Source organism: Lepidochelys kempii, chromosome 14, assembly GCF_965140265.1.
Source record: "Lepidochelys kempii isolate rLepKem1 chromosome 14, rLepKem1.hap2, whole genome shotgun sequence".
NCBI classification, from domain to species: domain Eukaryota; kingdom Metazoa; phylum Chordata; order Testudines; family Cheloniidae; genus Lepidochelys; species Lepidochelys kempii.
The window spans coordinates 4,014,916-4,042,021 of record NC_133269.1 but is presented as its reverse complement, the minus strand read 5'-3'; the positions used below and the strand labels follow the sequence as shown (position 1 = coordinate 4,042,021).

Here is a 27,106-nt window from a genome sequence, read left to right as displayed (position 1 = left end):
GCGTAGATGCACCGACCACGCCCCCACTGCCCTACGCAGCATTTCCGTGTTGCGCATGCGCGTTGACTACGTGCCGCTTTTATGCGTGTGTCTACAGGCCAGACTACCGACCTGGTGCTCATGCGTATTCACCACAGCTGGTCCCCGAGGCTTCCGCGCATGCGCTTCACATCCACCTAGATGGGTAGGTGACTAGTGTCTTGCCTGTCCGGAAATGTAATTTTTATTGAATCGTAGACGGGAATTCCAGGCAGGAATCTGACTCCTCGCAGCGCCTCAGCCAGGCTGGTACAGTAGCATAGTGTCAGAAAACGGCATTTAGTATCAGGCAGGATTGACGTCACCCCGCTGAGGGCGAGGGGAGGCCCCCTAATGCTTGCGTTGAAGGGGTCAGCACAGCGGCAGAATGGGGAGGGAGGTTAATGTGTGTGGGGCCCCCCCCGCAGGGCCTGTGCTGAGTCCCCCTTCAACAACAGCTTTATCGACACCCTCAGGCAAACAGCCCCCTATGGGTCCCCTTCAACAACAGCTTTATTGACACCCTCAGTGCAAACAGCCCCCTCATGGACCCCTTCAACAACAGCTTTATCGACACCCTCAGGCAAACAGCCCCCTCATGGACCCCCTTCAACAACAGCTTTATTGACACCCTCAGTGCAAACAGCCCCCTCATGGAGCCCCTTCAACAACAGCTTTATTGACACCCTCAGTGCAAATAGCCCCCTATGGGTCCCCTTCAACAACAGCTTTCTTGACACCCTCAGTGCAAACAGCCCCCTCATGGACCCCCTTCAACAACAGCTTTATTGACACCCTCAGACAAACAGCCCCCCTCAGGGGTCCCCTTCAACAGTAGCTTTATCAACACCCTGAGGCAAACAGCCCCCCATGGGCCCCCTTCAACAACAGCTTTATTGACACCCTCAGTGCAAACAGCCCCCCCCCATGGGCCCCCTTCAACAGCTTTATTGACACCCTCAAACCGCCCCCCCCATGGACCCCCTTCAACAGTAGCTTTATTAACACCCTAAGGCAAACAACCCCCCCATGGGCTCCCTCTAACAACAGCTTTATTGACACTCTCAGTGCAAACACCCCCCATGGGCCCCCTTCAACAACAGCTTTATTGACACCCTCAGTGCAAACAGCCCCCCCCCATGGGCCCCCTTCAACAGCTTTATTGACACCCTCAAACCGCCCCCCCATGGACCCCCTTCAACAGTAGCTTTATTAACACCCTAAGGCAAACAACCCCCCCATGGGCTCCCTCTAACAACAGCTTTATTGACACTCTCAGTGCAAACACCCCCCATGGGCCCCCTTCAACAACAGCTTTATTGACACCCTCAGGCATAGAGCCCCCCCATGGGCCCCCTCTAATATCAGCTTTATTAACACCCCTAAGGGTCACCTGTAACCAATGGCTTTATTCTGTTTCTTTTAGAGGCTCCTACTGGTGTCCATCACCCTAGCCTCTGAGCATCTCCCATGCGAGATTTGAGACTGGCAAATGAGATAACAACAAGGAGACTGCAGGGGTAGATATTGTCACTGCTCTCCCCTGGGGAGCAACTTAAATCATCAGAAAAAAGAAAAGGAGTACTTGTGGCACCTTAGAGACTAACCAATTTATTTGAGCATGAGCTTTCGTGAGCTACAGCTCACTTCATCAGATGTTTACCGTGGAAACTGCAGCAGACTTTATATACACACAGAAATCATGAAACAATACCTCCTCCCACCCCACTGTCCTGCTGGTAATAGCTTATCTAAAGTGATCAACAGGTGGGCCATTTCCAGCACAAATCCAGGTTTTCTCACCCTCCACCCCCCCACACAAATTCACTCTCCTGCTGGTGCTAGCCCATCCAAAGTGACAACTCTTTACATAATCAAGTCGGGCTATTTCCTGCATAGATCAAGGTTTTCTCACATCCCCCCCACCCCCATACACACACAAACTCACTCTCCTGCTGGTAATAGCTCATCTAAACTGACCATTCTCCAAGTTTAAATCCAAGTTAAACCAGAACATCTGGGGGGGGGGGGTAGGAAAAAACAAGAGGAAACAGGCTACCTTGCATAATGACTTAGCCACTCCCAGTCTCTATTTAAGCCTAAATTAATAGTATCCAATTTGCAAATGAATTCCAATTCAGCAGTTTCTCGCTGGAGTCTGGATTTGAAGTTTTTTTGTTTTAAGATAGCGACCTTCATTGGGAGACAGGCCAGTCCTTGCCTACAGACAGCCCCGCAACCTGAAGCAAATACTCACCAACAACCACATACCACACAACAGAACCACTAACCCAGGAACTTATCCTTGCAACAAAGCCCGTTGCCAATTGTGCCCACATATCTATTCAGGGGACACCATCACAGGGCCTAATAACATCAGCCACACTATCAGAGGCTCGTTCACCTGCACATCCACCAATGTGATCTATGCCATCATGTGCCAGCAATGCCCCTCTGCCATGTACATTGGTCAAACTGGACAGTCTCTACGTAAAAGAATAAATGGACACAAATCAGATGTCAAGAATTATAACATTCATAAACCAGTCGGAGAACACTTCAATCTCTCTGGTCACGCAATCACAGACATGAAGGTCGCTATCTTAAAACAAAAAAACTTCAAATCCAGACTCCAGCGAGAAACTGCTGAATTGGAATTCATTTGCAAATTGGATACTATTAATTTAGGCTTAAATAGAGACTGGGAGTGGCTAAGTCATTATGCAAGGTAGCCTGTTTCCTCTTGTTTTTTCCTACCCCCCCCCCCAGATGTTCTGGTTTAACTTGGATTTAAACTTGGAGAATGGTCAGTTTAGATGAGCTATTACCAGCAGGAGAGTGAGTTTGTGTGTGTATGGGGGTGGGGGGGATGTGAGAAAACCTTGATCTATGCAGGAAATAGCCCGACTTGATTATGTAAAGAGTTGTCACTTTGGATGGGCTAGCACCAGCAGGAGAGTGAATTTGTGTGGGGGGGTGGAGGGTGAGAAAACCTGGATTTGTGCTGGAAATGGCCCACCTGTTGATCACTTTAGATAAGCTATTACCAGCAGGACAGTGGGGTGGGAGGAGGTATTGTTTCATGATTTCTGTGTGTATATAAAGTCTGCTGCAGTTTCCACGGTAAACATCTGATGAAGTGAGCTGTAGCTCACGAAAGCTCATGCTCAAATAAATTGGTTAGTCTCTAAGGTGCCACAAGTACTCCTTTTCTTTTTGCGAATACAGACTAACACGGCTGTTCCTCTGAAACCTGAATTAAATCATCAGGATACCGTCCTGCCTCCCCTTCTTGTCCTATTTTTTCATATTGAGAAGCTGGTCGCTAGCAGAACGCCTAGGTTCAGCAGCTGCTTTCAGCGTTACCCAACTCATGATTGTATCACACTTGTCACGGTATTTTGCTTAAAGCCCCAGCTCCTGAAGTCATGATACTCTCAGCCTTCGTTTACAAACAAAGATATGTTTCTAGCTCTCGCTGTTGCCAAGGAAAGCTGGAAACGGTGATTCCCCCCCTGCCCAGCTCAAAACCCAGAAGGCAAATTAAAAAAAAATAAATAACCACCCCAACCCCCAAAATATATTCTTTTTAAAATCTCATGCTTTTTAGGCCAATCTCATAACGTGGGAGGGCTCTGGAGGGGCTCAAGATTTTTGAACTCTTGTGGTTTCCTTTGTAACACTGATGCTGCAAGCATCACAACACAGTGGGAACTAGCCCCTTGTTTCTGTCATGTGACAGGGTCAGGCAAGCTTCAACAAGAGCTTTATTAACGACCCCACGTGAGACAGCAGAGCACCTCTCAGAGCAGGGGGAAGAGGATGGATGGAGCAGCTAGCCACCAGGATAGAAGGGCTCGTGGTTCCCCGGGGAACTGCTGTTGATGCAGCCTAAAGGCTGCTGGAGCACAGGGCGGGAACTAAAGCTGCCCCGAAATGCCACATCCCCCTGCGTCCCCACTGAGCAGGTAGGCATGAGAGCAGCTGTTCCTGCTGCAGGAGGAGGAGGGATATTTTTGGAGCAGGGAGCTGCTTTCCCAGTCATGGAAGGGGAGGGAAGAGAGCTCAGCCAGGAAGTTGTTGCTCTCAGAGCGACTGTCACTGTGACAGAAGGCTGGAGTAGGGAGGTGTACTTTTTATTTTCACATCTGGCTCACAGACAGATCAGGCAGCACTCAGCCCTGCTTTCTTCTCCCCACTGCCCCCAGTGCATTTATCGTTGCAGGGGGCTTAGGAGTCAGGCAAACACTGCTGCTTTTTTACTTTGAGGTTTTGTGCCTCTAACTGCTCGAGGAGGGGGAAGGGACACCAACACTTCAGCAGGAGCCCTCGGTCATTGCAAAACTCAATCTCCTTCCCCTAGGGCTGAGGTTTTTTTTTGTTTTTTTTAAAGAAGGTGCAGAAATGGCAGCATGAATGAGTTATCCTGCTCAGGGACCCCTGCCGTCACAAGTGCAAAGCTCACATGTGGCTGAGGCAAGGATCAATCATTCAAGGTTTAATGCAGGACATAGGCAAGTGCCATGCTTAATTAAGGACATGTTTTATGCATGTGACCCTGGCAAGTTGCATTCCTGTGTAAGTCTTGCAATTTTGGCCAGTCTAAGGCTTTCTCTACCTTTGTACCTCAATCTCACTCAGCCACTGTCCTATTTTTTACTTGGGAGTGTTTTTTTCTCTTCAAGGGTGTGTGCTTTCCTTTGTTTACCTTAAAAAGAAAAGGAGTACTTGTGGCACCTTAGAGACTAACCAATTTATTTGAGCATGAGCTTTCATGAGCTACAGCTGTAGCTCACGAAAGCTCATGCTCAAATAAATTGGTTTGTCTCTAAGGTGCCACAAGTACTCCTTTTCTTTTTGCGAATACAGACTAACACGGCTGTTACTCTGAAACCTTTGTTTACCTTGTCATACTAGACAACAGGATAAAATGTAACTTCCTTGTGCTAACTAGTCCCTGTAGTGGGCTCATTTCCACTCCTACCTACCTTTCCTGAGCAGCATCTCACCCTAATTCCTATCACAGGGTCTATTCTTGCTATGACACATGCTAGTAGATAATGCTTTTTATTTTTCTTTCCAGACAAAGATGGCAGGTGTCCCCCCAGGAATGGAACTGTGTCCCTATTGTAGGAAGCCATTTAAGCGACTGAAGTCCCACTTGCCACACTGTAAGATGGCAGGAGACACGAAAACTGCTTTTGACTTAGGCAAGGTGGCCTCTCCTGACTTGAAAGTATCTCATTCCAAGCCAGTTAGACTCTTGGCTACTGAGAAAAAAAGGGGACAAAGTAAAGAGAAGATCACAACCCCAGACAATAGCTCAGAAAGAGAAAGTAAGAAAAAATCCTTTGACACAATAGGGAACAAAGCAGAAAGGAAATTAAACCCCTTACAAATAGGGGGTACTGCTGGATCAGAAATAGCTAGCAACTTGCCTGCAGAAAAGCCAGGTAAAAATACAAAGCGGCAAATTAAACTGACTTCTGAAAAGACACACAGAGATGAAGGAATGACAGTAGTTCAAGAAGAGGCCAGAATGCACATGAATGCAGCAGAGAAGAGGACTTCAAAAGCAAAGCAATTACCCACCAAACAGAAAAGCAGAAGTAAAAATACTTCTCACAATGAAAATTCAGCACCTGGTGGCATTTTGGAGCTTTCTTCTTTGAATAAGGATGGAAAATCTGCTTCAGAGTTTCCTAATGACCCAATAAGATCTTCTGCAAAACAGAAACAAAGGAAGGTAGGGTCTCCAACACAGGAGGTGGCTGGTTCTCTGGATTTACCCACTTGTGATCTTGAAAGTACTCCCAGGTCAGCTCTTGAGGGAGTGAAAGTAGTTATTGAGAAACATCGTGTCAAAGTGATAAGAGGTAAGAATGAATCCAAAATTCAGGGCACTCTGGCAGACAGTGCTACCACACGTAATTGTACGACCCACGGATGGTATCTGGAAATGCTGGCTCCAGACTGCTCTGAAAGCCATGCAGACACAGTCCAGTCTGACCATTGGAAGAACATGAACGGTACGGGGGCCATGAACACAAATGCTTTTAGTCTGGAGGTTGCAGAAAGTAATACCTTGCGTGGAGAGAGAGAAAAAGGCAATTGTTTAACTGCAACTGAAATGCACGAACTCAGCGATCCTGGAAAAGCTGACTGCAGAAAGAGCCCTCATGGCCTCGTTCTGCTGGACAGAGTGGCTAAAAGTGAGACAGAAGAGAAGCAGTTTTACTTAAATGGTGATGTGGATTCTAAGGCCTCTTTCTCTGCTTCCCTCACCAAGAAGTCCCACCTGTCAGTGAGAGAGACTCTCAGAGGAGCCAGTGAAGGAATAGCCAGCAACTACCTAGCCTGTGTGCAACAGTTTCTGGTGGATGAAAAGCAGATTGCCTTACTTTCCAAGTCTGTTCTGAATACAGGGAGAAGAGACAGCAAGCTGGCTTTGAAACAACACTTGTGCGACACCTCTGAAAACCAACCTACTTGCCTGTTCCAATCATCTGGCAGGAACATACAGGCAAGATCTATTGGACTGGAGTGGTTTCCAGAATTGTATCCTAGTTATCAGAGGCTGAGCATGTTTCCAGGGAGACCTCTCCAGGGGGACGCAGAGATCAAGATCAAGAAGATAGAGCCTGGTTTCTTGGAAGAACCGCAAGGTAAAAGGAGGCTTTCAGTCACCACTTTTGAGATGTACTGCATAGTGACCACTGATGGGCTACATCCATTATATAGAATCAGGATTCGGTGGGGGAAACTTACTGGGTGACTGCTCTTTAAGTGAGCACTCATTTACAAGCTTTTCCTGGGGGACCATAACTGCATTCACTAGGAATAGCATGGCTTTCCATGGAAAAGCAAGGTTGCTTCCCTCAATGTGGGCATTGTTTTTCCTAGGCAGGACACACATCTCAGTGCAGCATAAGATCTCTCCAGTCCAGGGGGAAGGGTTGTATGTTTTTCCTCCCCGAAAGTAGCAGGGAAAGCCGCATTATTGGAATCATTTTGAACTATGCTAGAGAACAGTCTGTGCGTAGAGTACAGTCTGCAGACCGTGGTGTGTGTGGGCAAAATACCTAGCCCTCTTTTCCCACCTGACTCTTGTGACTGTTTTGTAGCTCCCCTCATAGAAAGACGTCTGATGGACGTAAAGCTCAGGGAGCTGCCTGCCTGGCTGGCAGCTTGCGACTTCTCTCCAAAGGGACTGCTCGGAGCAATGCAGAAAGGTGAGCCTGGATCACTTGCTTCTTCTCTGTATGTTAACTTGTCTGGAGCCTAGTCTAAAAAAAACCAGCAGTATGTTGATATGAGAGACAAGAGGAGTTATTTGGCATGAGTTATCTTCATGTAAAAGGAAGTGGCTTGATTGATCCAACCGTTTGGCTTTTAAAGTTACAGTAGTCTATCAGCCCTAATTTGAGATGAATAACCCAGCTGGCCCTGTTTCTATTTCAACAGCCTGGAGCAGTTACAACAACAAATACATCAACGTAAAGAAGGGTGGAGCTGCTGGGATCTCCATGCTGTTGGCTGGATATTGCATCCTCAGCTATGGCTGGAGATATGAGCATCTGAGTAAGGTTTTCTTTTTGGCGTGTGTCTCTTCCAAGCAAATCCTCCTTCCATTTTAGAGGGGGGAAAAATCTCTTTATTAGCCAAGTGATTTCAGGGTTATGAACACTAATACTGGAGCTCTCTGTCAGGGAACTGACAAGAGCTATCCATTATTTATGGATTTTAAAGCCTTCTGGGGGAAAGCAAAAGCTGACATGGTGGTGAACATTAGCCTAGGCTGGTTGGTGGCTTCATGCCCTGTGATTAATACTCTGCACAGTAGGAACCGGGCATGTTACAGAGGCAGTGGTCTCATTCCCCAGCTGGTAGAAGGGAATACCCTACTTTAGTCAACTCTGAGTCAGCTGGTCTATGAAAGGAGTGATGGGCTCTGAAGAAAGTGATAACTATTCCTACCTGTCCAGAAGGCTGGTGACGATGGTGCTGGCTTCGAGGGATTGAGAACATACTGCATTCCCTTCCCCCTTGGGAAATACATAGTTTATCCTGCATACTTTCCTGTTTCATGTAGTTTCTAGGACAGGGCTTTCCTCACACTGCTGAATTTAAGCAACTTCCCGTCTTGCAACTGTTTTTGCAAGAGCTGCTGTAGGACTCGGAGTTAAAGGTTAACGTTTGTAAAACGCTTTGAAGACGAAAAGCCTTAAGTTATTTAAAAACGTAATTTCCAGCCGCCGTCCCCTTTCAGTCATACAGCTCTTGTCAAAAAGGCCAGTGCCTGCTGCACACATGTCAATCTCAGCACCTTCCCGTACTGCATTGAGCAACGTGACTACACAGCGGTGTCGTGTTTGTTCACTCATCCTCTCCCCTGGGGGAGAAGCATGTGCAGTGAAGTATCTTGGTTTGGTAGGATAATGGGGGGGTGGGTTTGTGTTTATGTTGGGGAAAGCCCAAAGAAGCGTGCCTTGTACTTGGGCCGGGCACATGCACAGATACATGGAAACATCTAACCACTTGAGCTTGATGTGTAGCAATATTCTTATTGCTACTAGCTGGGTGTAATTAGGATTTAAACTCTTCATTCCTGCCACTGTGTTCTCCTCCCTTCCTCCTTGAACTATCATGCTTCAGCTGTCTGGCATAGCAGAGTCAACCTGCAGGAGAGAATTAAGGTAAACCAAAAAGATCAATTAAACCCCACTCCAATAAAGCAGCTTAGACACTTATGGTCATTTGAATAGCTAGGAGGACTTTAAACACTACCAGAGAAACATTACTATTCTACACTGGGGTAACATATTGTGGCGTTAACTTTGTATTTCTCACTCTGTAAAGAACAAGATCGCTGGCGCAGGTATCACTAAGGAAGGCACGAGGGCATTCAAGGACCAGAGACAGAAAATACCAGACTGCTGTGTGAGAATCAGGCATGGATCGTACGATCTGCATTCGAATACAACACAAGGGATTGCAGGACAGCTCTCTCGTCTGTTGTAATCAACGACATTAATTTATTGCTAAAGGAAATGCTTTTTATTTACCCTCGTGCACCATGTACTATTAGCCAGAGGGGGTAGGGGCACATTCTGCCTAGACTGACAGTTTCCTTAGAGCACTAACAGGAAATTTGAGTTGATGTTTAGTATCTAAGCAGCAAGAGCTGGATTATAGGACAGAAACTGGAGGATCAAAACCCAATAGCTACTGCTTTTAGCCCATATCAAATCTGAATCTGGTTCTGTATGTTCTAGGCCCATGAGAATGACTCTGGGAAGGGGGAGAACTACAGGCTCTTGCTTCCCAGCTGTTTTAAATTTGAATTGCAGGTTCCAGTGTGAATATTTGGCAGAGGGTCCCAGCCAATAAGAGGAAGAGCAATAGTTTGGAGGGACTAGCTGCTCCCATCCCCCAATTCAATTGTAAAACTAAGGTGGTACAAGAGGCCTGTTATGGGTGCTTGGAGGGGGGAAGTATTTTAACCCCTGGTCCCATTCCAAGTCCCACATCGCATTGATGCAGATCAGTGTTAAGCAAGGCATGCTGTTTGACACTGGGCTGCGTGAAAGTGTAAAGAAATAGGATTAGGCCCAGACTTCATGCTCTGCAAACCCTGGCTTGTTTAAGGATAATGATGTTGGCAAGTCAAGCACTGTACAAGCTAAGACAGATCTGGTCTGGAGAGTTACAAACCGGTGGTTTGACTGCATAGAAATCAGGGTAGGAAAGAGCCATTCTCCCCCACACTTCGCACACCCAGTGCGATGGAAAAATGGCATCCACACGGCCCGGTCTCTCCTTTGTACACAACATGCTGGCCTGTCAAGGGCTGCTTCAGTAATGACCTGTAAAGAGGCACTAAAGCAAAGCAGAAGGAACATTAGCACTGCAGCATCCTATTGCTGGCAGAGGACAAGCCATAGTATTCAGTATTCAGGCTGCCCTTTGGATAGAACATCACCCTTCTAGAACAAACAAGAGTGAGTGATTGGAATAGTGTTGATTCTAGCCTCCTCGAGCTGGCTAAGATTTTGTTTCCTCTCCAGGACAGAGGGGTTGTAAAAGTGTAATGCAATCATGAGAGGTAGAAGAATGGTTGGCAAAAAGCTTTATTACAAATAAGTTACAGAAGCATTCAAAAAACTCCTCCTCTTTGGAAGAAGAACAAGAGTAAAACCACATTTCACCAAGAAATGACTCTCCCCTGCAATAAATCTCCGCTGTATTTTCTTAACTCTGACTTTGTACTGTGTTCTCTTAAAATGCAATACTTATCACGTCTTCCACTGGAGGCTTAATTTGCAAAGCAGCTAACAAGCCTTAACACCCCTCTGAGGTAGTGTTAGCCCCATTTTACAGAAGGGGAAACTGAGGCGCACAGCTATTAAGTGACTTGCCCAAGGTCACATGTCAAGTCGGAGTCAGTGATGAAGCCCAGTTCTGGTACCCAGCCCGTACTCTAGCCACTCCAAACTACAGAAAAGTCAGCTTCCTTCTTAATTTCTTAGAAAAGCCTTTAACAGAAAGTTGCATGAGATTTTCAAGAGAAACCATCTCAGGTACACGGAGAGGGAATAACTTTGATTTTGCCTTGAGTACAAGGCATCCTGCTAAGTGTGATGAACTGTAGTTTAGAAGCCACCAGCTACCCTTTCAACTTCACTCCTGCTGAAACACTTTCTTGTCGCTGCATGCACCAGCGTCCTGAATATTAACCAGAATCCAGACTGACTGTTCTACTGTGCCTTTTAAAAACCGTGTTGTAGTATTGACATGATTATCAGTGTCTGACACACCAGGCTGAGAGCTGAGCCCCCTGCCAACGCAGCAGCATGGGGTCAGAAAATAAATATCCAATTTACAGTTACATTAGAGCAACTGCGTTTCCCTCTTCCTCTTCTCTTAAGCAAAGAGCTGCAAAAAAACTGCATGGAGCAGGATGGCTCTGACTGGGCTCTACAGTGAAAGAAATCAGCTACCCTGATTGGCCTCCTGTTGATACTATATCACAACACAGCATCTTCCTCTGGAATTTCTTCCTGGAACACTCGCAAATCATTTCCCCAGTTGGATTCCCAGCCGACTCTTGCTGCATTTGTTGGCATAGTGACCCTTATCTCCACACTGCAAGGGAAACAAATAGGAGGACATTGACTTTGTGTAGCCCCTATGAGCAAGATCAACCCAGTACAGCAGACAGCAGTCGTCCATGATGGAGATTTAAAACAAGAACCACCACCCCCCACAACTTGTCCTGGTGTAAGAGATGGAGATAGTGGGTTGGTATGATCTGGCATAGCTCTTCTTATGCAGGAATGCTGACAGCTGAACCACTCTTGCATAATTAATTCCTGCTCCCTGGCGATAGGATTGATAGTCTGTCCCACGTGTGCCACGAGTGGGTCACCGAGGCACTCAATGTACTGATCAAAAGAACGTACACACTATTGACGAAAATCCCCTCAGTGGCATTAGTGTCCCATCCTGCCTCCTCACTCCTATAGCACTGCAGTCTAAGAATATTTTGGCTTTAAGACAACTGTCCCCTTCCTGCCAATCCAGATCCCCCCAGTCCTGTGGGCTGCATGAGAAAACAGTTGAGAAACCCAGGAGAACAGAGAGGTCTGAGGAGCATGTGATGACAAGGGGCTAGTGGGCTGAGAACTGCTGCAAATCAGTAAACCCAAGTGATTTTTAAGTTGAAGTAGAACATTGTTCCAGCCACTGAGGAACAGCAGTGGGGTGGGAACACCTTAGAATTCACTGGTCCCTCAACGACAGTAGCCTAAGGAATAAGGTGTCACGGAGTCCCTGGGCGATGCTCTGGAACTGCTCCCCATGAAGCCAGGCGGGACTCTGCGGAAGTCTCCTTTCTGTGAGCAGCCTGTCTGCAGGATACACAGCTCACACAGCTTCCACCTTCCTGGGTCTGACCTCGGAGCATTCAGCATCCTCTGCCCCTCCGTGCGCTTCCCACAGCGAGTCCGCTCAGGCGGGGCTCCCGGGGAAGCCAGAGGGTCCTGCCCCCCAACTTCGCAGTCAGACGGGACTCTCAGCCAGCCAGTAAAACAGAAGGTTTATTAGACGACAGGAACATGGTCTAAAACAGAGCTTGTAGGTGCAGAGAACCGGACCCCTCAGCTGGGTCCATTTTGGGGGGCAGTGAGCCAGACAACCACATCTGCCCTTCACTCCATGTCTCCAGTCAGCCTCCAAACTGAAACTCCCTCCAGCCCCTCCTCCTCTGGGCTTTGTTCCTTTCCCGGCCCAAGAGGTCACCTGATTCCTTTGTTCTCCAACCCTTTAGCTCTCACCTTGCAGGGGGGAAGGGCCCAGGCCATCAGTTGCCAGGAAACAGGATGTTGGCCATTCTCTGTGTCCAGACCCCTGCGCACACCTGCCCTCTAGGGCTCTGCAATGATCATACACCTTTACCCCACCACTTAGATACTTAAGAACTGCATAGGGGAAACTGAGGCACCCCCACACTATTCAGAGGAAACATTAAGAACAGTCCCACTTCGTCACATAAGGTCACATGAGCCTTGCTCCCAGTACTGACGTCTCTGTTTGGAAGGGGGGGGGAAATCATTAGTTGCAATATGAAGAGTTTCCCAGCCAACCAGCTCCAGACACTAACCTTGAAGCATGTGACCTGCCCAAGGGGCCGGAGCATTCCATAGGGGTAGCCACCAGCCTCCTCCCTCTGGCATTGGGCAGCCCTAGCCCCAGGCTGATAAGAAAGCAACAGGACTTGCGGGGCCTGCTGCTCGTGAACGCTCTTGCTGTCAGCAGCCTGGGATGGTGGCGGCAGCCCCTGAAGAACACAAGAGGACTCAGTCAAGCGAGGTGGAATCAAGGCAGGACCGGGACCACCTGGAGCACAGATACAGGGCAGGAGCATTCAGGGGGTCAAAGCAGGATTTCCAGCCTTGGCAACTGGTGATTTTGTCAATGTTTTCCCCCTCTTAAAGACCCAGCTGCTGGAGTCATGTTATTACCCAAGGTCTCAAATTTCTTGGTCAGGAATGGCGGTGAGTTGCCACTCTGGATGACAATGGATAGTCGCTGGGCCAGAGAGAGCGCAAATGACTCGATAGCTGGGTCGCGAGAGCACGCACATCCCTGTTCCGAGGACTGACTATCTGTAAGAAGCACCACAGCTTCAACAAGGGAGATTGAGAAAGACCCTTCTCCAGAATATCCCCGAGCCCAGTGGCTGTGACACTGGCCTGTGACATGGGAGACCCAGTTCAAATCCCAGCCCCACATCAGATAGAGGGAGGTATTGAACACAGGTCTCCCATATCTGAGAGAGCGCCCTACCCTCCAGGCTAAAGGTTACAAGGGGTCGGCACCACCTTCCATCCCCGCAGTGTTTTGGGAATCTAGTCATTGGGCTTCTGCAAAAATTCCCAACATTTAAGTGACAAATTTGGGTTCAGTTTCACCCTTACCGAAACATTTTAATTTTTTTGGTTCAGCCCAAACTTTTCAGGAAACTTGACATGAATTTGTGAATGGTTTCGGTTCGACAGAAACAGGGTTTTGGGGGAGAACAAGCCAGTTGCCGGGGAAAAAAAAAAATATATATATATATATATTCCACCCAGCTCTCTTTGGGAGAAGAGCGTGTTGGCGCCTTTCCATGCCTTACCTGGGAGACATCTGAGTTACACGGCATCAGGTCTGCCTTGGGGCTATTGCAGGCACAGAAGGAAAAGAAAGGCAGTTAGCTCCTTTGAAATACTAATCTATCCTAACCTGAACTGCAGGCCTCTGCTCCCTTTCAAGGGAAGAGACGGTCTCAGGGCTAAGGTTGACAGAGGCCTCTAGTTGAAAAACTGGCGCTTTCCAGTTATATCAAGCAATAGATTTGATAAAGGCTGGCACAGGGCCGGCAGGTACTATGCTAACCTCTGCCATTTGCAGCTCTGCTGGGCTTGGCCAGGATGTGTTGTGAATACCTGGGTTTGAGTTTCAGAGGGGGTGAATGCTGGCGGGAGGCGAAGGGCAGAAAGGATGCCAACCACAGAGGCTTGGCGTTTCCAGAAGCTAGATTTCTAGGTTTCAGAGTAACAGCCGTGTTAGTCTGTATTCGCAAAAAGAGAAGGAGGACTTGTGGCACCTTAGAGACTAACCAATTTATTTGAGCATGAGCTTTCGTGAGCTACAGCTCACTTCATAGGATGCATGCTCCTTTCTGCAGTCACTTGCCCTGTCCAGCAGATGGCACCGTGGTCACAGAACAGAATTGGCAGGGGGCGCCTGGGGAATCACCAAGTTTTAAGAAGCCACAAATCGAGTTGCTTTGCAGGGAGGAAGGTTGCGCCCCGGCTGGGGCTCAGCTCATCCATCTCACAGTCAGAGACAGACTGACAGCCCACTCTCTGGGCTTTGGTAGAGAGCTGTCCATGGCCATGCAGGCCAGAGACCCCCACAAGGCCTTGCCAAGGTCCCGTCCACTCTCCTACCCCTCCAGATACGTACTGCATGAATTTGCATTTGGGTCCTTCGGGGCAGAAGCCAGCTAAGTAGTTGACACACATCACCCTCCTGGTGTGTTTGTATTTACACAGAGGACCTGCCACATACGCACATCCAAAGAGGGAGAGATTTCAGTCAGCCTAGAAATCTACGCAAGGCTACCAATTGGGCTGGGTCAGTGGTGGGCACCCGTTCACTCAGTTCCCGAGCACGAGGTATTCACCCTGTTTGCAGAACCCTCTGTCATACCAGGGACAGTCTTTAATTCTGGACGCTGGATCAAGGTGCAGAAAGGGGCACTCTCTATTGCTGCACTCGCCTGGAGAGAATATTGATGGAGACGAAAGATTTTTAGCAACCCTGTTGTACGCTTGCCCCTTGAGATGAGAGCAGGCAAAGATTCCCCCCCCCCCGCCCCCAGGCACTCCCCGCTTGCAAAGTACCACAACGGCCGCAGTTTATACAGCACTAAAGTTCTTCAGTGCTGTGGACACAGTGCCACTGAGAGGCGGCCACTTCTGGGCTGGAACGCAGCCCCCAGCTAGCGGAGACCATGCTGCACAATAAGAAGGGGAGAGGAGGTTTTTGGCCAGAGACACTGGGCCGAACCCCAGCTCTTTGGAAAACGGGCACGTGTTCACACAAAGCAAACAGGGCTTTGGTCCTTAAAGTCCCAAGGCAGAGACACCCTCCTTCCCGCCCCCCAGCAAAAGCATGAAGGGTCAAGTCAGCACTGACACAGCGTCGAACTTGAGGTGACCGGGGGGGGGGGGGAGAAGAGGGTCCAGGTGCTCCCTACCTGATGCTCAGAACACTTCCCTCCTTCTCGGGCTCCTTTCTGGAGCTCATACCCTGCAAGAACAGGTCCCTCCGGGGTGCAGCACTTTGCTCTGCTAGAGGGGCCTCCACCTGCACGGGTGCATTGACATCAGGGCCAAGCCCCCTGAACCTGGCCCACGGAGCCGTCGTTAACATTAAACGCCTGCCTGAGAAACGCACCTCGCAAAGGGACTGGCTCTGCTGCGTTGGGGGCAGCTGGCTCAGGGCAGGGTGTGGCCGGCAGGGAATTCCCATACCTCCTGGCGAAATGGGAACCCGCTGCAGAACAGGGGCTGGGGGGCTGGCTCCCCAGCAGAGACAAGCGAGGAGTCCAGAGGGCAGTTCCCCTAAAGACAGCAGGAGCCACTAGCTTACCATTCTCAAGCATACCTAGAAATCGGGCAGCGGGGGTGGGTTAGAACGCAGTAAGGTCAGCCAGGGCCGGAAGGTGCCTTCACCAGGGCAGTTCACCCACTACCACTGCCCTAGAGAGGCCCCGTTATCCACCCCTGCTGGCAGAGCTAACATGGGCCCCAGACAGGACAAGAATTGGCTCAGATGGAGTCGGGAGCATCTGAACATCTGCAGGCAGCTGCACCCCCCCCCCCCCACCGCCTTGTCCCAGACAAACCTGGATCTGCTAGAGCTCTCCTAACCCCACCCCGAAACTGCCAGGCCCCCGCCCGGCTCCCAGCACCTACCAAACTTGGAGTAGAAATAACACTCCGGCATCTTGGTCATGTCGTACTCGTGCAAGAACTCGCACTGGTCTCCCCGCTTGCACAGCCCCCGCAGCCAGTGTTTACACACCACCGTCTTCTCACCGTGGATGTGCCGGAAAGGACACATCAGGCCTAGACGCAGAGGAGAGCAGACACCTTGGTCCCTGCCTTGCCCAGAAGAACCCACTCCCCACACCTCCCGCAGAGTCACCCTATCCTGCTCCCAGGACAGCCAGGCTATATTCCCCCTCTGAAGCCTGGTGCTACTGCTTCTTACTCAGCCCGAGCTCTCATCATGACTCCTTGGGAGAGGATCCCCCTGCCCGCTCCGGCATCCCAGCAGCGAGCAGCCAGGGCTGTCACTGGCATAGCTGACAGCACGAGAATCCTGTTCTTCGCAGGGTTTCACCAACTTCGCTGGCATCTCCAGACACAGGATAGAGAGACGCTCCCTCGCCCTTCAACTCCTGGGGGTGGAGCACAAGGCTCTGGTGGAACCCAGGAATCGCACTCCGCTGAGCTCACTTCTCTGATGCTCCGAACTGCCTGCCTAGGGGCTTCTGTACCACCCCCATCAGCGTGGTACCTGGGCATCCTCCCAGCGTCCTTGGGAGGCCAGGGAAGGGCATTAGCTCCAGGCACAGATTGTGGGTGGGGGGGACGACACAGGCACGAAGAGCGGGAGTGACAGAAACAGAACCCAGGCCTCTGGAGCAGCAGCCAGTGCCTTGGTCCCAAGGCCAACCTCCCCTTCCTCCTCGCCAGCACCCGTGGAGAGGGAGTGTCCTGCCTGTGCACTCTGTCAGGGCCAACCCCGGTCTGGAGGGGCCCCTCTCAGTCAGGGGGAGGTGGTGTCGGGCTCCGAGCAGCCCCTTCACTCTGGGCCATCGCTGCCAAGACGGCTGGCAAGGGGCCAGCTAATGCCAGATGTGATGGCTGTTTTCATGGTGATGGCACTCGCCCGCTGGCGGTCGGGCTGAGATCCACCAACCCCCAGGACGCTGGCCATTGAGCAGGGGGCAAGTCCCAAGGGCTAGTACTGGAATCTCTAGGGATCTGGAGAGGAAAGGCTCCCTGTCAGGCTACCAATCCCCAAAATAACAGCATCCCTGCTCCCCCTGGATGGACGCTCCCAGGCCCCCATTACTCACCCTTCGCGCACAGTCCTCGGAGGAAGAACTCACACACGGACGCCCCCGACTCTGGAAGGGGAGAGGCAGGTATGGGGAGGGGGGGGTGTTTTCGCCCACTTGTAACCACCCACAGGATACCACAATCCCAGGCATTGCCTGCTGCTCTGCAGAGATGGGACCCCTGGGCTGGGCCAAACACATCAACTAGGATGGGGAACTCCTCCATCTACCCCCATCTGAGTCTCTCTGGGATCTTGGGGTGGGCCCATCACCATGGTACCTGCGTGCCAGTCACTGCTAGTGTCCCCACCTGCAGAGAGGCTGGAGGTCAGGGGGCTCCTCTCTCTGCTCACCACACCCCACGCAGCCCTCGTCTCCGTACTCCGAGCCCCATGGCCCTGCCAACGCCAGCACTCCTCCCTGAGCCCCTCGCCAGTCCTAGGCTGGGCAAATCCTACCAAGCCGCCCTGCATCGTGAGCCAGAGCCCTCTCTGGGCCTAGCAAAGGGGGCTGGCTGGAGGGGAGCGAGATGCTCCAGGAAGCTGGGAGCATGAACACAGAACTGGAGCAGAACTTGGGGTAGGGCTATCAGGCCCCACAGCTGGGAAGCAGCAGGTCCCCCCCAACTTACTGTCCATGCCTGGAAAGGGCAGGAGCAGGGCCCCTCGCTGGTGCTCCACATCCCGCTCTAAATTGAACATGAGCTTCTCCACCCCAGCAATGAGCTCCTGCATGTCCTCCCAGTCAGCGGGACTCGGGAGATACCCCCAGCCAAGCCCCAGACCCAGAGTGGAGCCCGGCCAGCCTTCCCCGTGTGCCTCAGGCAGGCTGAAGAGCCCCAGCTGAGGAATGGGATTGAAGAAGGGGCCAGCTACAAATTCCCTCCCTCTCATATTCACCCTTCCCCTCCTTCCTGCTGCTTGCTCAGAGTTAACAGCCTGGGTGCTGCAACCCCTCTGCGGCCTTCCTCCCCAGCACGTCCCATCACCCCTCTTCTCCGATCCGGCTAGGAAACCGGGCTGAGCCCCCAGCTGCTCCCAGCTCCCTGTTCCTGCTGAGCCCCCAGGAATCTGCATCCCCTTCTCCAGCACCAAACAGAGGGAACTGGTGAAGGAGGCCACAGCTTGGAGGGAGCAACTCCCAGCATCTGGTCTCAATTTGCAGCTGTGATTGAGTGGAACTGCGCCCCAGCTGTAGGGAAATCATCCCTGGGCCCCAAGCAGCCCTGCCGTATTAACCCCCCCCACATCGCTCTCTGCATAACCATCTGCTTTTACTGCGTTAGCCTCCAGCCCTGGCTATGCCTGGAGACCAGCTGGCCAGCATCTCCCCCAAGAAACCGCAGGGTCCCCCTGAGTGCTTTGCATTAACTCTTTCACTGCTAGGGCTCCGTGCTGCACAGAGCTTAGCTGTGGGGCATTAAGAGATTCCCAAGCTCAGTCGTTGGGTGGGGTCTTGGCTGCCAGATCCTCTCAGGGGCCAGTTCCTGCAGAGCCCGTCTGCGGAGCCGCCTGGGTCCAGGTCCAGGGAGCAAGGAACAGGCCTACCTGGTTACTATCGCATCACCTGATAGCAGCTTTTGTGGTGAGCTGGTGACTTGTTACTGAACCCCCCCAATCTGGAGCTGGCACCGAACTTTCTGGGGCGGAGCCACCTCTGCTTCTGGCATGTGTTATAAAAGCCAACAGCCAAACACTCTCATCTCGCCAGAACTTGTGTTAGTTATTATTTGGGTCACGTGCGAGCCCAGGAGCTGCGGTCGTGGCCGGTGCCCCGTTGTGCTTGGTGCTGTCCAAACACCCCACTGCAAGATGGCCCCTTCCTACTGACACTTATAAAAGAGCCTGTGTCACTACTGTGCCCCCGCGCGCCCAAGCTGCAAGGTGGCACGGCTGCCTCTCCTGCCCCAAAACTCAGGAGGGCAGCGACCTGCCACCCAGCACTGCGTGCATTGAGGGCTTCTCGGTGCAGCCTGGCTAGACCCAGCTCGAGCACTGCTGAGCCCTGGGAAGCTCGTGCCTGGCTTCTGAGCAGGCCTGGGCACCACCTCACTAATATGGGCATCATCCAAGTGATACCAAGGCCAGAGGCAGAATCCAGCTGTCAGCTCTAGGCAGGGATGGAGGTACCAGCGTCTCCCCAGCCCAATACCAGCCCTGCCCATGTCGCCTCTTCTGTACGGAGCCTGACATCCATGGCCTATGCCACGTGGCACCTGCTCCCTCTTTGTCCTGTGCCAGACGAGTGGCTGAATGACCCTCCCACCGTGCCCGGTCAGCTGTGTGGGCATCTCAGCCTCCACCGCCATATTCCCGGCACTCCCGCTGGCTCCGGGCACGGCAGCCCCGTGTGCTCATGCCAGTGCCTCCCCCTCCGGCCTGCTCACTCAGCTGTGGTGCGCGTTCTGCCCTGTCAGCGCGAGGCAAGCGGGTGCTCTCGAACGGGCCGCTGAAGGTGACAGGTGTCGGAACGATCGCGGGCGGCCGCTTGATGTTTGAAGGGGGTCGCGTGACGGGCGCCTTGGTGCTGCTCCCGCTCCATCCCCAAAGCGAGGGGCGTCCGGCTTCCCGTGCTCGGGCTCAAGGCAATGCAGCAGCTCTGGGGCGGGCTAGCCACAGGAACGGAGGGCGGAGCGGCTGGGTTCCCCTATCCTGATCCCGCATGCGGTGAGAGCCTCATTAAGATACAGGAGGAGACAGAGCGAGCCCAGCCGGGTGGCAGGAGAGCAAAGGGAGACATTCGCTTCAGAAACGCACGGCACTCTTTGGCTGGGATACCTGGGCCCTGATGCTGCAAGTGGCACCAGTCCACAAGGTGGATTAGGGGGAGCAGACCCCGCTTCCTAGAGCCCTCAAAGCCAGACAGCATGGTCCCTGGGGAATAGATCCCCCCTCCCATCCCACTAGGAGCCCAACATAAAAACCACCGGGAGCCTGTTTTTGAGAGGCACGCCCCTCCCACCCCTGCAGCTACTCACTGACTTGGCCAGAGTTGTGGCCTCCCCACGCTTGTGGAAATCACGCTTTGGCTAGGTGACCGGGCCCAGTGGCTACAGGCCAGGGGCGGAAGGGCTGAGATTTTGCTTCTCTCCAAAGAGTAATTGTGAGTGATGTGGGCATGAACCTGGCACACGTGGCACCATTCGGGGAGTGGGCAGAGCACAGGAGACAGGGCCAAAGGAATCTATTCCGTAGTTATTGGGATGGCCAGGTCTCCAGTATGCAGTGGTGGTAGGGCTTACAACCACTGTAGGCTGAAGCCCCTGGAGGGCTGCGATGAAGTGGGAATTTGCTGTAAGAGTTTTAGGATGCCTATGTGTGCCTCAGTTTCCCCTATATTTCACCTGGCTACTCAGTGTTTGCTCTCTGGGCAGGCCTAGCTGCCTGAGGCAGGATGGGTCATTAAAGGCCAAGGCCAGCCCCACATCAGTGGAGAGTCCGAAAATGGCAACTCCCACCACTGGGACATTGACACCTCGCAGCCAGCACCCTAGAGGGAGCTGGATTTCCCCACATCTCAGCAGGGAAGCTGGGCAAAATCCCCCAGCTCACAGACAAAAGGAGGGAGAGGTGTGAGTGTAAGAGCTGGCACCTGGTAGCAGTCCGGGCTCTCACCTGATTAAGGAGATCAGATTAAGCAGATTAAGGAGGTCAGACTGAGACCCACAGAGTCTGAACAATGGGGCTAGGCTTTAACCTTCAGTCCTCTGGGCTGACCTAAGGACCTCCTAGGCTGCGTGCCAACTGACTAATAAACCCCACCCTGCAAGACCTTGGTGAGGTGCGTTGATCCCTGCAGCACGGCCACGTCGCTGCTAAACAGAGCTCACATGGTGTGAACCAGGAGAGCTGAAGCCTCACGGGAGGCAGGTCGAGCCTGAAGGAGGAGTGAGACCCCTTGGGGGTCCTCCAAGAGACTGTTCCAAAGCCGGAGGTGTAGCCCCATGTGACGAAGTGGGACTCTTCTTAATGTTTCCTCTGAGTGGTGTGGGGGTGCCTCAGTTTCCCCTAGGCAGTTCTTAAGTATCTAGGTGGTGGGATAAGGGTGTATGATCGTTGCAGAGCCCTAGAGGGCCGGTGTGTGCAGGAGTCTGGACACAGAGAATGGCCGACACCCTGTTTCCTGGCAACTGATGGCCTGGGCCCTTCCCCCCTGCGAGGTGAGAGCTGAGGGGTTGGAGAGCAAAGGAATCAGGTGACCACCTGGCCCAGGAAAGGGACAAAGCCCAGAGGAGGAGGGGCTGGAGGGAGTTTCAGTTTGGGGCTGGCTGGGACATGGAGTGAAGTGCAGACGTGGTTGTCTGGCTCACTGCCCCCCAGAATGGACCCAGCTGAGGGGTCCTGTTCTCTGCACCTGCAAGCTCTGTTTTAGACCATGTTCCTGTCGTCTAATAAACCTTCTGTTTTACTGGCTGGCTGAGAGTCCCGTCTGACTGCGAAGTTGGGGTGCAGGACCCTCTGGCTTCCCCAGGAGCCCCACCTGAGTGGACTCACTGGGGGGAAGCGCACGGAGGGGCAGAGGATGCTGAATGCTCCGAGGTCAGACGCAGGAAGGTGGAAGCTGTGTGAGCTGTGTGTCCTGAAGACAGGCTGCTCACAGAAAGGCGACTGCCCCAGAGTCCTGCCTGGCTTCATGGGGAGCAGTTCCAGAGCATCGCCCAGGGACTCCGTGACAACTGGTGGAAGCGGTGGGATGTACTGCACCCCGTGGATGGCACTTCCTGCAGTAAGTGACTGGGGAGCAGTAACACGAAGGGGGATTGCCGAGGACCAGGCCTGCTGAAGGCTCAGAGAGGAGCGGTTTCGGGGGGCGGTTAACCCCTGGGAGTGTGTGACTAGCGAGAAGGACTTTTGCAGTAACAGGGTTCCCCTGGGGATTGCAGTGAGCAGTCCAAGGGGCGGAGGAGTCTGCAGCTCGACCCTGGCAAAGAGGTGGTGACCTCGAGAAGGGCTGGCACACTAGGGGTTCTCTCTGGAAACCGTGGGGAGCTGAGAACACACGGGCCTGTGAGTCCACAACAACTTGGGAGGAGCGGAGTGATGGTCTGTCACCGTCTCCTTAAGAAGGACATTGTAACCCTGTGCAAAAAGAGAGGGTTGAGCGTTGGAAAGTTCACCAAAGCAGAGTTAATCGTGCAGCTGGAGGAGGATGACCGCTCGAAGGAACAGATTCCTGACCCCCAATGGGGCTATAGCAGGATCTGGGAGCAGCTGGAGTGGTAGCCAGGCATCCCCAAGACTCCTGTCCCCGACCAGACGGGGGTCTTCACGATCGGGTTCCCCATCGGGGGATCGGAGATGGACGGGATTGGAGCTGAGTCCGAGGGAGCAAGAGGACTGTGAGAGACAGCGAGAGCCCGAGAAAGAGCTGCAGAAGCAGCAGCAGCATGAACTGGCGGTGGGGGAGCGGAGAGGCCTAGGGGACCTCCCCGGGGTGAGTGGGGATAGACCCCGGGGGGCCAGTTCCGCAGGGAACCTCGAGACTAAATTGCTGCCCCTGGTTAAGGAGGGGGGGATGTGGATGCCACCTCACTGCCTTTGAGCAGGCTGGCGATTTGAACCAAGGGGACCCTGCGGAAAAGCCCCGGTGTCTAGCTCCCTTGCTGGGTCCCAAGGCCATAGACTCCATCATCCAGATGGTTGGGGATGTAGACAGGCTCCCACTCCTGGTCCCAACCTATATGTCTGTGTGGAGTTTCCTGGGGCCAGGCCCCTCGGATCTCCAGTGGGAGCAGAAGGTGATGGTCAATGGGGAGACATTCTTGGGGTGGCCAAAGGGCATGGGCTGCATAAACCTTCCCACATGCGGCCTGCGAGTGCTATCGACCACCCCTGACCTAAGGGAGGGCGTGAAACTGGAAGGGCCTGGTGTAACTCCTACCAAGGAAGGCTGGGGCATCCATGGGAACGTTGGTGGCTTCGAACTTCCCCAGGTCACCGGCTAAAGTGACCCCGCTCAGTTCGATCTCGAAGGGGGGAGAGATGTGACGAAGTGGGACTCTTCTTAATGTTTCCTCTGAGTGGTGTGGGGGTGCCTCAGTTTCCCCTAGGCAGTTCTTAAGTGTCTAGGTGGTGGGGTAAGGGTGTATGATCGTTGCAGAGCCCTAGAGGGCCGGTGTGTGCAGGAGTCTGGACACAGAGAATGACCGACACCCTGTTTCCTGGCAACTGATGGCCTGGGCCCTTCCCCCCTGCGAGGTGAGAGCTGAGGGGTTGGAGAGCAAAGGAATCAGGTGACCACCTGGCCCGGGAAAGGGACAAAGCCCAGAGGAGGAGGGGCTGGAGGGAGTTTCAGTTTGGGGCTGGCTGGGACATGGAGTGAAGTGCAGACGTGGTTGTCTGGCTCACTGCCCCCCAGAATGGACCCAGCTGAGGGGTCCCGTTCTCTGCACCTGCAAGCTCTGTTTTAGACCATGTTCCTGTCGTCTAATAAACCTTCTGTTTTACTGGCTGGCTGAGAGTCCCGTCTGACTGCGAAGTTGGGGTGCAGGACCCTCTGGCTTCCCCAGGAGCCCCACCTGAGTGGACTCGCTGGGGGGAAGCGCACGGAGGGGCAGAGGATGCTGAATGCGCCGAGGTCAGACGCAGGAAGGTGGAAGCTGTGTGAGCTGTGTGTCCTGCAGACAGGCTGCTCACAGAAAGGCGACTACCCCAGAGTCCTGCCTGGCTTCATGGGGAGCAGTTCCAGAGCATCGCCCAGGGACTCCGTGACACCCCACTCCTGTGGATCTGTGACAAGAGCGACGTGATCACCTATGCACACCCTTACCCTGTGCTGGGGCGTTTAGCTCCTGGAAAGTGAAAGGCAGCCTCGAGGAAGGTCTGAGGGAGACACTGCACCCACAAACTCAGAGCCTGCCCCTAGGGTGCTGAGATTTTAGAAGACGTTGTCTGGCTCTGGCAGGGAACCGAGCTGCCACGCTGCCAGGGACCATCAGGCTGGGGCAGAGACGTTGGCAAAGGGGTCAGGACCTGAGGTCATAGGAGGAAGCTATGAGTGAGGAGGGCTTCCTCACCTGCACGGAGCGGAGCTCCGGGGAAAGGGACTGCAGCATCGCCTGGGGATTTAAGGGAGGCTGGGATGGGAGTGTGGAGCAGGGAGGCAGTTTCATGGGGGTGGGGCAGCCTCTTTTTGTCCTGACTAGCTCCTTGGTGCTAAGCAGGGAGAGACCTGAACCAACCCCCTGGATCCAGAGCCACCCCGCTGGCGGCTGCTCCAGATTCTGCAGCTTTGCCCCAGCTCCATTCACGCCGGCTAGGGCAGCAAGGGGGCCTGGGCTGGTTAGGAGCAGCGTCCCCTTTTCATACACGCCACTCATGAATACATAACAGGCTCCCCCTGCCCTGGGAGACGTGTAACCCAAGGTGACATGAAACCTCCGCAGTGAGGTACACTGAGACCCTGGGCCTTTAAGAAACAACAGAGGGCTAACCCGGGCCAGCTGCTGCTGTTCTTTCCTCCCCAGAACAATAGGCCAATGTCCCAGCCCAGTGCTCCCATTGTATGGGCTGCTGCCTTGTGCAGAGATCCCGCATTGTGCTTGAGTGCATTTCCCTCACACTAGCCCCTTACCCGCCCTAGCTTCTTGGAGGGTTGGGTCCAGGCCTCTGATCCTGCCACCCCCGCTTTTCACGCTCACCCATTGCACACCGCCCCTTGTGGTTCGGTCTTTCTCTGGCCTCCCTCCTGCTTTATAAAGTGACGCTCGTACAGAACAGGCTGAGTTTCTACGTCGGGACAGACCAACAGCCCGGCTGCGCCCCCGGAGCAGCCATGCCCCCCCATCTCAGGCCTAGTATCTCCCCCCCCCACCCCCAATCAGCCTTGCCACTGCCCCTCAGTCCTGAGCCACAGTCCCCTGCTACTCCTCCCCCAGGCTTCCCACACACACACCGCTCTGCCAGTGCCCCTCACCCCCCCCCCGGCTCCGGTCGGGCACCTCAGTCAGCACCAGCCCCAGCTCCCGCCTCTAGCTTTGCCTGATCTCGCAAAGCCACCAGGTGATCTATCTCCCTGACCAACTCTGCTGAGGCCAGACTGCTTTCCCCCACACGTGGACCTCAGCCCATGCATCAAAGGGCCCATTCTCAGCTCCCGCCTCTCGCTTTGCCTGATCTCGCAAAGCCACCAGGTGATCTATCTCCCTGACCAACTCTGCTGAGGCCAGACTGCTTTCCCCCACACGTGGACCTCAGCCCATGCATCAAAGGGCCCATTCTCAGCTCCCGCCTCTCGCTTTGCCTGATCTCGCAAAGCCACCAGGTGATCTATCTCCCTGACCAACTCTGCTGAGGCCAGACTGCTTTCCCCCACACGTGGACCTCAGCCCATGCATCAAAGGGCCCATTCTCCCCCGTAGGCTGTTGGGGAGTGAGCCTGGCCAGCTGCCATGGTGGGGTCCAGCTCTGGGGCTCGGCTCCATGGCTGGGGCCAGGGCAGGAACTCCATGCTGGGAGAGGCGCGGGAAGCAGATAAACAGCCTTGTGGGGTGGAAGGTTATGAAATCAGCAGCTGACGTCCAAACACTGGCTGCGTTGTGCCCAGGCCCAGCTTCCCTGAAAGAGTTTCTTTATGCGCCGAGGCCAAGCGCGCCTCGGGGAGGGACAACGAGGCCGGAGCCTGCGAAGCAGTATCTGCAGCTAGAGCCACCCTGGCCCAGTTTCCCCTTTGGCTGGTCTCCGGTGCTCTGGAGCAGCCCCAGGCTCGGACGCGCTCGAGGTGCGCTCACAGCAGGGCTGCTTGCAGCAGACATGCCGGGCACTGGGCTGGAGGGGGCGGGGTAGGTGGCAGAGGCTAGCAGACAGCACAACTGGAAAGGCCGAGAGATACATGCCGCAGGGGCAGGAGTGCCACTGGCACAGAGTCACTGCACAGCACTTGCATCTGAGCAAGCTGGTGTTTCTTTCCTGGAGCCCCACAGCCCTTGCCCCGCCAGCTGCAGGCTCCAGGTTCTGCTTGGCAGCCTCATGCCTCAGCTGGGCAGGGATGGGGAAGGAACACGCCCAACCCTCAGGAGCCAGCACCTCATTCCCTCTCCCGATCCTCCCAGGACAGGCCCCGTTGCTGCACCCAGACTTGGCACCCCCCCCTCCCACTCCATGGCAGAGAGGAGCACAGCGGGAGACTACCCCCATGGGCACAGGAGAGCCCTGGCAGCGGTCCCAAGCATAAGAGTTTCTGGGGGGGTCTCAGATAAGCCCCGCAGAGGCGGAGGGACCTTTACCTGGCTGCAGGCGGTGCCAAGACCTGCTAGAGTCCCATGTTAAAAAAAAAAAGGCAACCTGGACCCACCACTGGGCACAGGGCAGCGCTTGAAGTAGGCCACTTGGAGGTGGCCCCTGGCAGCACCCTGGAGGACCATGGTTCAGAGGCCGGCACCTGGCAGAGGGGTGGTTAAGAGCAAGGCTAGGCTCACCGTGTGATGCCAGAGGGAAGTGCCATGGCTTGTCGTCTGCTGGCTAGTCGGGTATTTGCTTCCCCAGGTCCATTCTTCCGTCAGCCAGCTGATTTCTCCCACCTGTACCTGCCCCATAGCAGCACTGCTGATCCACTTTCCCCTTCACACATGTGGCCGCTACCCCTTGGAAAGGGGGTACGAGCCAGAGGCCGAGGCAGGGTTCAATTGGCTGGGCTGATCTCTGCCAGGAGGAGAAATCCCCAGAAGAAGCAATTAGCCTGGTTGATTTCCCGCACCTCTCCTTCCACAGGGCAAGAGGCCTCTGCACTCCAGCAGAGGGAGGTGCAATGCCTCGAGCAGGGTGGGTGGATTTGCTGGGCAGCCCTGGGGATATTACCAGTAGGCATGGGAGCAGCTCCTGGTTGCTCACCCTCGGTCTCTGCCCTCTGTGCTAACCCCACCCTCCCCTGCCAGACAGAGGTTATGGAGGCACCAGAGATCTCTGCCGC

The 27,106-nt window shown here is 53.6% G+C and overlaps 2 protein-coding genes across 5 annotated transcripts; one reads left to right on the top strand and one right to left on the bottom strand.

Moving 5' to 3' along the window:
• Positions 1-78: 78 nt before the first annotated feature.
• On the top strand, positions 79-10,388 carry MTNAP1 (mitochondrial nucleoid associated protein 1). 4 transcript variants are annotated; one of them, XM_073310651.1, is made up of 5 exons: positions 79-184; positions 5,102-6,683; positions 7,143-7,250; positions 7,483-7,599; positions 8,878-10,388. In XM_073310651.1, the coding sequence occupies exons 2-5, from the start codon at positions 5,108-5,110 to the stop codon at positions 8,904-8,906; spliced, it is 1,830 nt and encodes a 609-aa protein (XP_073166752.1). In that variant the 5' UTR covers positions 79-184; positions 5,102-5,107; the 3' UTR covers positions 8,907-10,388. The 4 variants fall into 4 exon arrangements, with proteins under 4 accessions (XP_073166752.1, XP_073166750.1, XP_073166753.1 ...); XM_073310649.1 differs by lacking the exon at positions 79-184 and adding an exon at positions 226-288; XM_073310652.1 differs by lacking the exon at positions 79-184 and adding an exon at positions 1,411-1,538.
• A 634-nt stretch (positions 10,389-11,022) lies between these two features.
• CPSF4L (cleavage and polyadenylation specific factor 4 like) lies at positions 11,023-18,276 on the bottom strand. Its single transcript, XM_073310723.1, has 8 exons — positions 17,832-18,276; positions 17,219-17,269; positions 16,047-16,199; positions 14,750-14,845; positions 14,530-14,623; positions 13,697-13,739; positions 12,680-12,856; positions 11,023-11,163 (listed from the first exon to the last, which is right to left on the bottom strand). The coding sequence occupies exons 1-8, from the start codon at positions 18,274-18,276 to the stop codon at positions 11,095-11,097; spliced, it is 1,128 nt and encodes a 375-aa protein (XP_073166824.1). The 3' UTR covers positions 11,023-11,094.
• Positions 18,277-27,106: the final 8,830 nt, after the last annotated feature.

What these genes read in the sequence shown, in the direction of transcription:
- MTNAP1 (XM_073310648.1), top strand. Translation starts at nt 3,903, where the DNA reads ATGCAGCCTAAAGGCTGCTGGAGCACAGGGCGGGAACTAAAGCTGCCC. An exon ending in CCTGCGTCCCCACTGAGCAG is followed by an intron (nt 3,987 to 5,101) that starts GTAGGCATGAGA and finishes TTTTCTTTCCAG; the next exon opens with ACAAAGATGGCAGGTGTCCC. An exon ending in GCTCGGAGCAATGCAGAAAG is followed by an intron (nt 7,251 to 7,482) that starts GTGAGCCTGGAT and finishes CTATTTCAACAG; the next exon opens with CCTGGAGCAGTTACAACAAC.
- CPSF4L (XM_073310723.1), bottom strand. Translation starts at nt 18,276, where the DNA reads ATGCAGATTCCTGGGGGCTCAGCAGGAACAGGGAGCTGGGAGCAGCTG. An exon ending in CCCAAATGCAAATTCATGCA is followed by an intron (nt 13,740 to 14,529) that starts GTACGTATCTGG and finishes TGCCTGCAATAG; the next exon opens with CCCCAAGGCAGACCTGATGC. An exon ending in GGCAGGTCACATGCTTCAAG is followed by an intron (nt 11,164 to 12,679) that starts GTTAGTGTCTGG and finishes TTTCCCTTGCAG; the next exon opens with TGTGGAGATAAGGGTCACTA.